At 48.9% G+C, this 12,491-nt stretch overlaps 1 protein-coding gene across 1 annotated transcript in view; it reads left to right on the forward strand.

Moving 5' to 3' along the window:
* SLIT1 (slit guidance ligand 1) overlaps window positions 1–12,491 on the forward strand; it is a 118,913-nt gene that overhangs the window by 102,423 nt on the left and 3,999 nt on the right. The window contains exons 26-36 of the mRNA XM_082224759.1: window positions 1,801–1,964; window positions 3,000–3,124; window positions 3,760–3,857; window positions 6,447–6,586; window positions 7,501–7,594; window positions 7,748–7,885; window positions 9,747–9,984; window positions 10,132–10,262; window positions 10,539–10,693; window positions 11,118–11,406; window positions 12,157–12,368. Of these exons, the coding sequence (XP_082080885.1) occupies window positions 1,801–1,964; window positions 3,000–3,124; window positions 3,760–3,857; window positions 6,447–6,586; window positions 7,501–7,594; window positions 7,748–7,885; window positions 9,747–9,984; window positions 10,132–10,262; window positions 10,539–10,693; window positions 11,118–11,406; window positions 12,157–12,368 (1,784 nt within the window). The remainder of the gene's footprint in view (window positions 1–1,800; window positions 1,965–2,999; window positions 3,125–3,759; window positions 3,858–6,446; window positions 6,587–7,500; window positions 7,595–7,747; window positions 7,886–9,746; window positions 9,985–10,131; window positions 10,263–10,538; window positions 10,694–11,117; window positions 11,407–12,156; window positions 12,369–12,491) is intronic.

Consider the following 12,491-nt stretch of genomic DNA (forward strand, 5'->3'; position numbering starts at 1 on the left):
TTGGGGAGGAAGTTGTGTTGTGCCTCTTGTCTTCTACTGCACTTCAGAATAATGCAGGAGAAACCAACGTAGACCAGCACCCCACTGCTCAGAACTATAAAGCACTGCAACAGACTCTACCTGGGTTAGGGTCTAAGAAGAAGGATGGGGAAAGGTACATTTAGGGGAAGAATGGGGTATGTTTTTTGTTTAGGGTTTTCCCCCCTAGCAGGACCCTCAGCCTGCAGAGCAATTTCAGCCTTCATTGTTTCTCAATTTACATACATCTGAAAAGATTTTAGATATGCTAATAAGCAGCACCTCTAGGCAAGGCGGCAACCCTAGGGACTACCTCTATGTGTGTTCATCACTCAGCACCCGCACCCTGAAGTGATGAGTGGTACCAACACCATGCATTACGGTGGCCGCAATTTGCACATTTAGCTGCATCTTATTGAGTGATGTTGTCAGGAACTGAGATAGCAAGTTGCAAGCCAGCATGTGTGAATCATACCTTTAAGAACAGTATGAAGAAAGAGAGAGACTACCTCAGATTGCAGCTATGTTGCTCTATGAGGGCAGTTTCAGAGTCTGAAAATAGAAACCTTACTTATTACCGTATTTTTCGCTCTATAACACGCACCTGACCATAACACGCACATCGTTTTTAGAGGAGGAAAACAAGGGAAAAAATATTCTGAATGAAACAGTGGACGTATCATTTTTGTGCTTCATGCTGTGGCCACAGACATGTGATCTGATGGTGAATTTGGGGTGACCCAATGCAAAAATCCTGAGAATCCCTGTGGATCCATGCTTTGTAACCACGTTTTTGCACCATTGCAGCCCCAGGCAACAGTGGGTGCGTGATTTTTTTGGGGGGGGCAGGCTGTAGCCATGGACATGCTATGTGCTCTGATGGTGAATTTTGGCTGACCCAATGCAAAGTTCCTGAGGATCCATGTGTACCCATACTTTTTAACCACGTTTTTGCACCATTGCAGCCCCAGGCAACAATGGGTGTGTGATTTTGGGGGGGCAGGCTGTAGCCATGGACATGCTGTGTGCTCTGATGGTGAATTTGGGGTGACCCAATGCAAAGATCCTGAGGATCCATGTGGATCCATGCTTTGTAACCACATTTTAAGTGGGGAGGGAAGGAAAAACACAGAAGGCTAAGAATGCAGGAGAGGGCTATAACGTGAGGAAAGGAAGGCAAAAGTTTCCCCCCACCCACCCACACAAGCCAGCCACTGTTTAAGGATTTCATCCTTTTAAATGGAAGAAAGCATATTTGAATGCTGTGTGTCTCCAAAAACAAAAAGCAGGAAGTCAAATCAGAATTTTAAGCCGAACCTGTAATCTCTCTTCCCTTCACATACATTGTTCCCTCCGGAGCAGGGACAGGATAGAGCGACGCTCTGCTTTCCTCTCTACTTGCCTGGAGGGGAGGGGCTTTCCCTGCTCTTTGTTCCGTTTGAGCAAACACAGTAACAAAACAGAGCAGGGAGGGCAGTAAGACCCTGAGGCAGAATGCAGGAAAGCAGCAACTTCCTGTCTCACGGAGCTCCCTTCTCCCTGAAGCGCGGTTTGATTTTTGCCTTATTTTTCGGCTCCAGCGACCACACATTCGCTGCATAACACGCACAGACATTTCCCCTTCCTTTTTAGGAGAAAAAATCTGCGTGTTATAGAGCGAAAAATACGGTAATCAGTTCCATGGCCACTAGAGGCAGCCAGAGAGATCAAATGCAATGATTGACAGCCCCCCTCCAGACCTTAAGGAGTTATGTAGAGATTCTGGTTCTCCCTGCTTCACAGAGCCATCGGTGCCAACCCACTGCACTGTGATTGCCACATGCGCTGGCTCTCAGGCTGGGTCAAAACTGGCTACAAGGAGCCTGGCATTGCCCGCTGTGCTGGCCCTGCGGATATGGAGGGCAAACTGCTGCTCACCACTCCTGCCAAGAAGTTTGAGTGCCAAGGTAAGTGAATAAATACTTTATAGGATACTTTATTCATTTTGTAGAGCAGCTTTGTCTAAACAATGGCTCTTTCTGGTCCACCCTACCCTGCCCAGTTGCTCTTTGGCCCTCTTCCCTTTCCCAACCAAACTGGGACCGAGGTTGGGGCACCTTAGCTCCAAGGCAGGTCAGGTAAACAGTTTGGGTAACTCCAAGTACTATAGGGCTTGGGCCTGTTGGTTGAGCATGAGGCACATAGTGAGGGAGCATGAGGGCTGTTAATGTGTGAGGAGGGGGGAGATGAAAGGAAGGGTTTTATGCTAGTAATTGGAACTGTGGCGAGGCTTGTGCAGCTTCTGTGTCTCACCACATTGGCCCACACATGTGCTACTCCTATCATGTTTGGTCCATAGTGTTGAGAAGGTAAGATGAGTGTCTTGGTGAAGGAAGACCTGGAGGAAGGACACAGGCTGGAGGCTATGTTGCCTCCTCCTTCCATAGCCTTCTCATCCAGCTAAGTCACTAGAGACAAATCCAGCCTAGCTGACGTGGTAAGAGTGTCTATATAGGAGCACTCCAACTGTTCGCATCTTCCAGCCTGTTCCGGGCCTCTCTATATGGCAAACCCCATTGGGCTGTTTGTTCATCATCCAAAGGTCTTTCCCATCAGTTGCCACCCAGCCCCCCCTTTTTAAAAACTGGAGGAGCCAGGGATTGAACCTAGGAAATTCTGCATGCAACGCATGTGTCCCAGCACTGAGCTACAGGGCCTCCTATTTAAAGAAGAAAAGCAAGTAAGCACAACCTGGCTTTGTGCCACAGAGTGGGGTGGGGAGGCTCTCCTTTCAGAACTCCTCCATCTGTTAATATATATTCAGCTCCACCATTAATCCGTTTGCGATCTCCTCTATGTTTCTGGCAAGTGCCTTGCAAAAGATTCTGGCCAAGAAGGGGGACAGTCTTCACAGGAGGATGTGTGGAAATCCTCCCTCCCGTTCAGTGATTCTTTGGCTCTGACTCCAATTCCTAGTTGTCTGGTTTCTTTCATCTATGCAGGGCCTCCTCCCCTCATCATCCAGGCCAAGTGTAACCCCTGCCTCTCCAGTCCCTGTCAAAATAGGGGCACATGTCAACAAGACCCTTTGGACTCCTACCGCTGTATCTGCCCCAGTGGCTACAAGGTGAGAAGAGGGATGGGGGGGAGGAGAGGGGTGACTAGGGAGGGTGTAGGGATCATTGACAAAGGGAAGGATTGGGCTTTCTCCCTGCTTTGGGGACCATAGCCTCTGACAGCTTGTGTCGACCAAAAGAAAAAGGCTCAGAGAAGGACCAAGACATGGTGGAAGGAACCCATTCTCCAGTTTGACAACCAGCCTAGTTTATCACTGCCATCAGGAATGGGTGAGATGCACTCTCAGTCCCTACTGATTGGACCTAGAGCTGCCACTATTTCTGGGGGTGGGAGTGGGGAATGTGGAACTGTCTGTTTCATCTGAATGTTCGCCAGATGTTTTGATCTAGAGTGTCCATTGTCCCTGATCATGATGGAAACTGAACTTCAAAACTTACAGAGGATGCTTGGTTGGGAAGGCAACTCTTGACTAATAGCTATAAAGGAAATCCTGGTGGCGAAAACAAGCAATCCCAAAAAGGACAGCCTGCATTATTTATAGGCAGAAATTCCTATTATTATTATTTTGTTGTTCTTTTATGGCTGATGAGCAAGGACCTGAGACTGAGAAACCTCACGTCCTGGCCAGAGCTTTATCATTTGTTCTTTGTATTGTGGCTGCTACTTCTCCTTGTCTTATTCCAGGGCCAAAACTGTGAACTCTCTGTGGATGGCTGCTCCAGCAGACCCTGTGAGAATGGTGGGACCTGCCTGTCTCACGAGGGCAGCGAAGCCAGCTTCACGTGAGTGGCTGCTCAGGTTCTCAAATGGGGGGGAAATGGTAGAGATTTCGGTAGCGACTTTGGGGAAGAGTTTAGGGCAAGAATTAGAAGAAAGCAAAAGGAAGAGTTTGGGGCATGACAAGGAGAATAAAGACAGCAGGCCTCCCTAAGAAAGAGGAACCTGATGGGGCTTGAAAGGAGAAAATAGGGGGAAGGGGAGTGGGGGTTGGCCGGGTGATGGGCTCGAGAGAGTTTCATACCTTGTTCTGTGAGGCTTTGGTGGTATGTGGTAGAGATGAGAGCACCTCTTCAGCAGTAAAAAAAGGGGCGAGGAGGAGAAGTGGGAGTCCACAGGGATGTTACTGGGCAGAGAGAGATGAGGTCTCTTTGATATCCAAAGGATTCCTAATTGGTAAGGCAAAAAGCATCACCTTTTATGCTTACCTTGGGCTTAAAAATTAGCATAAAAGCAAAGAAGGCAAAACCTGTCTTCCTGGCAGTGAATGAGTGTAAAGAAATTAAAATGGTGTCTAAGATGTTTGCAAAATGGCTTCTTACAAATGCATCTTAATCTGCTGTTTATGTGAGTTGGAGAAAAGAGATTAACGTGTCTTTTGGACTCTGCAGACAAGAGCCTCAGGCAATCAAAACTTCTTGATTAGTAATCGTGAAAGTGATATTTTGGTGGCCATATCCTTGTCTATGGTGCTCTTTCGTTTACTTCTAAATTTACAAATTATAAGGGAGGAATGGCAGAGATTTACAGTGAAAGGAGACAATGAATTTGCCAGGGGCTTTTGCAGCTCAGCTTGCTTGGAACATGTGAGCTTGGCTTTCTGTAATGGAGACTCTCTTGAGGCCTCTCCAGACTAAAACCAATGTCCTTCTGAGGTGCAGGCCATCATAACAAAAGCTGGATGTTTTTAGGGGTGCTTTGTAACAGATTTGGGGGAAAGATTTGGGAAGCATTCTGTTGATACTGTGCAAAAAGGCACTCTTTACCCTCCACCAAGATTGTCCACCACCACAATCACTAATCCTGGAAGCCGTAGTCAGTTTCTTTCTGTAAAAATGGGTTGGGACCCGGCAGGGGGAACCTTTTAAGACGTATACAGCCTCTTGGGGAGCTGTAGCTCTGGTTTGCAGTTGGACCTCAACGCACAGGGCTCCTCCCCACTTCACTCTCCAGAGTACAGTGTGGGTGGCTTTCTGGGAAACAGACCATAATTAGTGGCTGAAAATAAACCACAGGCAGTAGAGAGAGAATGGGGCCCTAGCCCTTTCTGTGTACCCAAATTGCCAAGATGCTAAATGGCCTCTCATCCCGTCACCATAACAACCCAGCATCTTCAAAGCCAGCACATAATGTCCTTTGGGGGTTGTCAAAGCTGTTTGCCTGCACATGCCAGACTAGATTCTGCCTTTGGGGAAAGGTAGTAGGCAGGGAGATGAGCCCTCTAGGAAAGGATATCAAGACCCTCAGCCTGCAGAGCCATTCAATATGCCAGAGACGAAAGGTCTTCAGTTCTTCCACCTCTGCTTCCTCTTCCAGCTAAATAGGCTACAGGCAGTATAAATGGAAATGACAGCATATGCAGCACACACTCACCTGTGCTTTTAGTACAACAGACCCCCCCAACACGCAAATATATGTGAATGCAATGCGTCCCTTTCCTGATGTGTGCACAGATGTGACATGGTACACGTAAATGAATCTCAAGTTCAGACCCACGCAGTACACAACCAGGCGCATGCATACACAGCACCACATGCATTATGTACATAGAACTGTAGATACAGCACACACACTGATCTAGCTTGGGCATGCAAAGGCAGCCATAGGTATAGCTTTGTAAATTGATTTTATTTGCCTGTTTGCTGGTTTACATTTTTATTTAAGATAGTTGTATACTGCCCTTCATGAAAATGGATTTCAGGGTGGTTTATATAAAAAAAAAATTCAACAACCAGAGAAAAATACAGTAAACACACCCGAAACCACTGCTGAGTAGCAAGAAACAGTTAAGTGACAATACTTAAACAAACATTTAGGCACATTTAATGTTGAGTGTCATATCCTCTGACTTCTCACATCTGTGTCTTTTTCTTGCCCATCCCAAGGGTCCTCTTTTCTTCTTCTTCTTTAACCCCTCCCTTCCCCTGCCTGTTCCACTACTCAACTTAAAGCCCCTCCAAATCATAGCTGTCAACTTTTCCCTTTTCTTGCGAGGAATCCTATTCGGAATAAGGGAATTTCCCTTTTAAAAAGGGAAACATTGACAGCTATGCTCCAAGGGTGTCTGCCCCAGAACTCTCCTGGAAACAATAATCTCTTTAACCCCTTCTATGCCGAGTGGCCTCCAAAGTGGATCCATCTACATCCTACCAACCAGAGATGAAAGTGCCTCAGGTTCAAGACAGTGCAATATTCAGAACCATTGGTGGAGCATTGAATGTTCTTCTGGCAAAGCCCTGACTTCCTTTCACTCTTCTTTGAGCTCTTTTCAAGAATGATAAAGAAAAACCACCCACAAAACCCCTGAAATGCCCCAAAGTGAGCAGCTTCTAACCTCTCCGTTTGCTAAACAACCCTCATTTCCCTTTTGACAGGTGTTCCTGCGTGGATGGATTTGAAGGTCCAACCTGCAGTCTAAGGACCAACAACTGCAACAATAACAATTGCAAGAACGGTGCCACATGCATTAATGGATCCAGCAATTACACATGCTTATGCCTTCCGTTGTTCACAGGTAGGGCCAGGCTTGTAATGGAAGAGGATGCACTTGAAGAGAAGCAGAAGAGAGCTAAGGTAGCAAAACATAAACTTCTAAGCTGGTCAGTGCCAGAGGCAGGCTTATCCTAAGGATCTGACTCCAGTGCCCAACATTTACTTTTTTTAGTTTAGTGGTAGCACCTCTCCTCCACCAATACCTGAAGATAACCCAATGCATTTTTTTAAACTAACTCTAGCTTCCCAAAGTAGTAGTTTCCCCTTCCCTGCCAGGTTAGTATCTAGCCCGTGAACAATAGTGTCTTTCCCTGAACAACAGAAGGAAATCCACCTATACCCTGGTTGAATATTGAGTCATGGGTTTGGGAGTTAGATACAAATAACAGCATTCTGGGCTGAAGCATGAGACTATAAATATTTTATTTTAAATTATTTCATAAAATTTATTGTTAAAAGAAAAACCACCCCTCAAAATAGTTTGGCATCTATTGTATGAATGGAAGGTTGCCATACCTTATCTCACAGTGCTTCTAGTGGGCTGCCCATGAGATAGGGTTGCCATACGTCTGGAATTTTCTGGACATATCTGGAATATTGTAGTACATCCTGCTAAGATGTCTGGGAAAATCTGGACGTTTTTGCTGATTTTCTTAAAAACTAACTTAAAAACGTCATGTGAATCTGCCCAAAAAGCTCAACAACTTTGGGCAAACTAAGAAAAAGCTCAATAACTTTGTGGGTCCAGATATGGAAACCCTCCCATAAGTTGTTGGTTCTGTTGCACAGATGCAAGTGATGGGACAGCAAAGGTTGTTCTTCCTCATTCCCTTCCCTGCCCTTTCCTTGGGGGAGCTGGTTCAGCCAAATGCAGACGGGGCCCGGGGGACATGAGGCCTGAGCCTGCTTCTCTCTACTTTTCTCTCCTTCCTGCAGGGACTTACTGTGAGCAGCTAATGGATGTCTGCTCCCTGGAGCTTAGCCCCTGCCAGCATGATGCCGTGTGCAGGGTTACCCCTGATGGGCCCAAGTGAGTGATTTAGCAGTTACCATTGGTGGCATGGGGGGAAGCAGAAGATTTAAACCTACAGCAAACCAGGGGAATTGCAACAGACTTCTAAAGTGGATAGGAAAGGGATGCAGCTACATCCAGTGAGTGGCTTCTTCCTGTCCCTGCCTACAGATGTGAATGCATGCCCGGCTTTGTGGGAGATAATTGCAGTGTAGACTATGACGACTGCCTAGACCATCGCTGCCAGAACAACGCCAAGTGCTTTGATGAGCCAAATGGATATTCCTGCCTTTGTACTGGAGGCTACAGGTAAGGTTGTGAGATGGGCAGGAGTATATACCAGTTCAACTCATTCTAAGCTACCTGCAAACCTCAACACTTGGGATTGCCCTCTACTGGAAGAGTTCCACAAGGGTGGCTGGGAGAAAGAGGTACAACAAAAAGAGTGATCAGCTGTTACCAGAAGTGTCAAACAGTGATTACCGTATTTTTCGCCCTATAGGATGCACTTTCCCCCCTCCAAAAATGAAGGGGAAATGTGTGTGCGTCCTATGGGGCGAATGCAGGCTTTCGCTGAAGCCTGGAGCGTGAGAGGGATCGGTGCGCACCGACCCCTCTCACTCTCCAGGCTTCAGGAAGCTATCTGCAAGCCTTGGGAGCTTCCCGCCGGGCTCCCAAGGCTTGCGGACAGCAAGCTCCGGGAGCGATGGCAAAGTTGAGCACAACCTCGCCGTCACTCCCGGACCCGTTCTGGGGGCTGGGGTTGGGGGAAGCTCGGGCTTCCCCCACCCCCAGCCCAGCAAGCTCCAGGAGCGATGGGGAGGTTGCGCAACCTCGCCTTTGCTCCCGGACCCCCAGCCCCAAGGCTAAAAATAAAGCCAGGATAGCTAGCGGGATCCATCCCGCTCACTGTCATGGCTTCTTTGCTCTTTGGGGCTTGGGGGGGAGGAATAATTTTTTTTCTTTATCCCCCCCCCCAAAAAATAAGTGCACCCTCTGGGCCGGTGCGCCCTATAGGGCGAAAAATACGGTAGTTTTAAGAGCCTTGCTGTTTCCAGAGTTGTTTGACTGTGCTTATGAGATTAAAAGAATGCATCTCACATTTGCTGGGACTTTGTACCACACAAGGAGTTACAGGCCTAGTGTGAATTGCTCTGCCCACCAAGGAGTTGAGACAAGTTGTTCTGAACATCCTGGCAAAAGTAGTTCCTGTATACAGGGAAGTAATGTACAGAGATATGCAACACAGCTGTGTCCTGCAGCTGAGGTCAGCTTAAAAGACTTGGGGCACATGCCCATGACATAAACCTGCATAAATGTAGAATGCCTCTGGGCAAATTAAGAGGGTGACAGGGCCAGCTTGCCCATGAGACAAAATGAGGCAAATGCCTCAGGTGGCAGGATCCACAGGGCAGTGGATTCAGCCTCAAAGGGATGCTGTGGTGGCAGCAACAGCTGTGGTGTACTCCTTGGAGGGCAGATCTGCCACCTCCTCAACAGCCCCCCCCATGTCACCTCTACAGTGACTAGGGAGAAAATGGTGGGGGTGGGGGCTGCCCTCTGGGCATGATTCAGAGTGAGCCCCCCCATGGCCTTTGATTCCCACTTCAGCCGTCCAGTAAGGTTGACTCTATGTTCCTGATGTAGATCTTCACTCACCCTTTCTTCCCTGGTTGCGGGGGGAGCACACCATTTTGTGGTTCACCTCAGATGCTAAAATGTATTGGGCTGGCCCTGTCTCCTGGACCACCCCATAACGACACCCCTGGCCAAAGATATTCTGGTTGTCTTTATTGATGAAGAAGCAGAAGAAGCAAACTGAGTAAAGTGTGTCAGTCTTCTCTTAGGATTCAGGGCGGTGTGATGACTTGTATGTCACTTGAGTATTTGCCTTGCCCATTCACTTGATGCCCCAGTGCAGTGAACTGGAGTGCTTTTACTGCAGGCACAAACAGGGACCAGGAAAGATCATGGGTCAACACACATGCATGTGATTCCAGGCACATTTTACTCACCCTCTGGGAAGAGGAAAATCAGAGGAGAGGGCACACTGCCTTAAAACTGTATGAGTGCCACAGGGTCCAGCTGTGGTCCTGCTAAGACCCTGTGCTGTTGTCTCCAAGTTGCCTCCTGCAATTTGTGCCTTGTTGTGTTCTCACTCTTATCATAGTGGCCAGCTCTGTGAGATTCCACCCCATGGCTCCCTCCAACCCAGCCCATGCGAGAGGGCAGAATGCCAGAATGGTGCCAACTGTGTGGAGCTAGGCAGTCGTGCCTTATGCCAGTGCCTTCCTGGCTTTGGGGGGCCCAAATGCGAGAAGCTGCTGAGTGTCAACTTTGTGGACAGGGACACGTACCTCCAGTTCACTGACCTGCAAAACTGGCCCAGCGCCAACATCACTTTGCAGGTAAGTGTTGATTAGCAAGGCTGCCTCCTCCGCCACCCCAAGAGCGGGCATCTGCCCACACTCTTCATCCATGCCATTTGTGGGACTGGTTGGAATGTAGAATTAATGTTTCTGCCCCTTGCTTGTTCATTCCCTCGTTCTCTGCAGGTCTCCACGGCTGAAGACAATGGGATCCTCTTATATAATGGAGACACTGACCACATGGCGGTGGAGCTGTACCAAGGCCATGTGCGCGTCAGCTATGATCCAGGCACCTACCCCAGCTCTGCCATTTACAGGTAGCCCTCTGCCTTTGGCTTCTCCTTCCAGCTCAGAGTGACCCTCAGTCATTGAGCAAAGCTGCACATTGACCATGAAGGCAAAAGGAAGGGTTTGGGGGTCTGGATCGTGGGGAGTTAGTGCAGAAGTGACAGGGAACACAAGGCAAAGCGGATGCAGGTGCGGGTGCTGCACTTCCATGCTGGATGGGTGCAGATGGCTGTGGATGCCAGATATCAGGCCAAAGGTTGGGTGCCACCAGCCTTTCCCATCCCACACCTCCCTTCTCTCCCTAGTGCAGAGACCATCAATGACGGGCAGTTCCACACTGTAGAGCTGGTGACCTTTGAGCGGATGGTAAACCTCTCCATCGATGGAGGAGACCCCATGACCATGGACGGCTTTGGCAAGGCCCACACGCTGAACTCTGAGGCTCCACTCTATGTTGGGGGTAGGACTGTGACTTGGGCCCATTCCAGTTGGGGAGAAGGGGGTGAGAGAGGCTGGGTCTCTGTCACCTACATGCTTGCACCTGGAGGGCACTAATTGAGTGGAGAACTGCTTCACTCTTCTTAGCTCACGTCCATTGGATAGTAATGATGCAAGAGGAACGCTTCTGTTCTCCTCTCCAGGGTGGGGTGTCTGAGCTGATACTGCAGGGCACTAAGAGCCAAGTGCCAAACTGAGGAGGAGTGACGGGCGCTGTGGGAGAGGGGAGAGAAATGGAAGAAGGTGGCTCTTAACATTCCACACAGCATTCCAGAATAAGGAATGCTCTTTTCCTTCCACCAGCACCATCTCTCTTTCCCCCAGGACCTTGCTCTTCCCTCCTCTTCCTGCCCCTTACCTTGTTGTTCTGGCTCTCCCCTCCGCAGGGATGCCCGTGGATGTGAACTCTGCCGCCTTCCGCCTCTGGCAGATCCTGAATGGCTCCAGCTTCCATGGCTGCATCCGCAACCTCTACATCAACAACGAGCTGCAGGACTTCACTAAGACGCAGATGAAGCCGGGGGTGGTGCCCGGCTGTGAGCCTTGCCGCAAGCTCTACTGCCTGCATGGCATTTGCCAACCCAACACCCCTCATGGCCCCATTTGCCACTGTGATCCAGGCTGGGTCGGGCCCCATTGTGACCAGCCCGTTAGCAACCCCTGCCAGGGCCACAAGTGAGTACACAGCAGCAGAATCCCCCTCCACCCTTTCCTTGTGGGCTTTTTCTCTCACTGCAGTGCTGTGTGCAAGATGGAGAACGTGTGGGGAGGGATTGCAGCTCAGTGGTGGAGCATGTGCTTTTCACACAGAAGCACACAGAATCCCTAGCATTTCACACATAATCCCTAGCATTTCCACTTTGAAAGGATCAGGAACGACCTCTGCCTGAGACCCTACAGAGCCACTGCCTGTCAGAGCAGACAATTTTGGGCTAGATGCACCCATAGTCTGACCTGTGTTCCTAAGTGTGACTGGAATTGCATCCATATCTTGTGGGCTCTGATGGGCAGTATTTTGCCTCTCCTGTTTACTCATCTCTGATGAGGCGGGGCAGGCAGGGCATTTATGATTGTAGCAACAAAAGCAGAAATTAGTTGCCTCTAAAGCCCAGCACAGGGGCATAGGTTTGGCAACAGTGTTCAAGAACAACAGCACATACCATATACCAACTCCTCCTTCACCTTTAAAGGAGCATCAATAAAGTTGTATTTGTATATTTGGAGGATAAGGGAAGTTGGGGAGTCAGTGAGAACGCTCCTCCCCTCTCACTTCTTTGTATTCCTAAGATGACGTTGGAGAAGCCAAGGTGCACAGAGAATCTTGCAGGTCCTTCCTATGTTAAATGATGCTTCTAGAAGATGGTGGCCTAACTGCAACCTTTTGAATTCACCTATATTTAGCTTTATGTTTCACTCATTCTACAGGTGCATCCATGGAATCTGCATGCCCCTTGATGCCCTTTCCTATAGTTGCCAGTGTCAGGATGGCTACAAGGGAGCCTTGTGCAACCAGCAAGGGGAACTCCACAACCCATGCAAGAGCTTGCAGTGTGTTCATGGTCAGTGCCAGATCTCAGACACAGGCGAGGCCTTCTGTGAATGCAACGGGGGATTTGATGGCGACCTCTGTGACCAAGGTCAGGCACATCTCCCTTTCTTCCTTACATTCCCACGTGCTCCATAGCTAAGGACCCTGAGGGCCCTCGCCTGATAAGACGCTTGGGCCTCTACCTAAGCTGCCAGTATTGTGTTAAGCCAGG

This window comes from Podarcis vaucheri (assembly GCF_965113315.1).
Source record: "Podarcis vaucheri genome assembly, chromosome: 5".
Taxonomy (NCBI): domain Eukaryota; kingdom Metazoa; phylum Chordata; class Lepidosauria; order Squamata; family Lacertidae; genus Podarcis; species Podarcis vaucheri.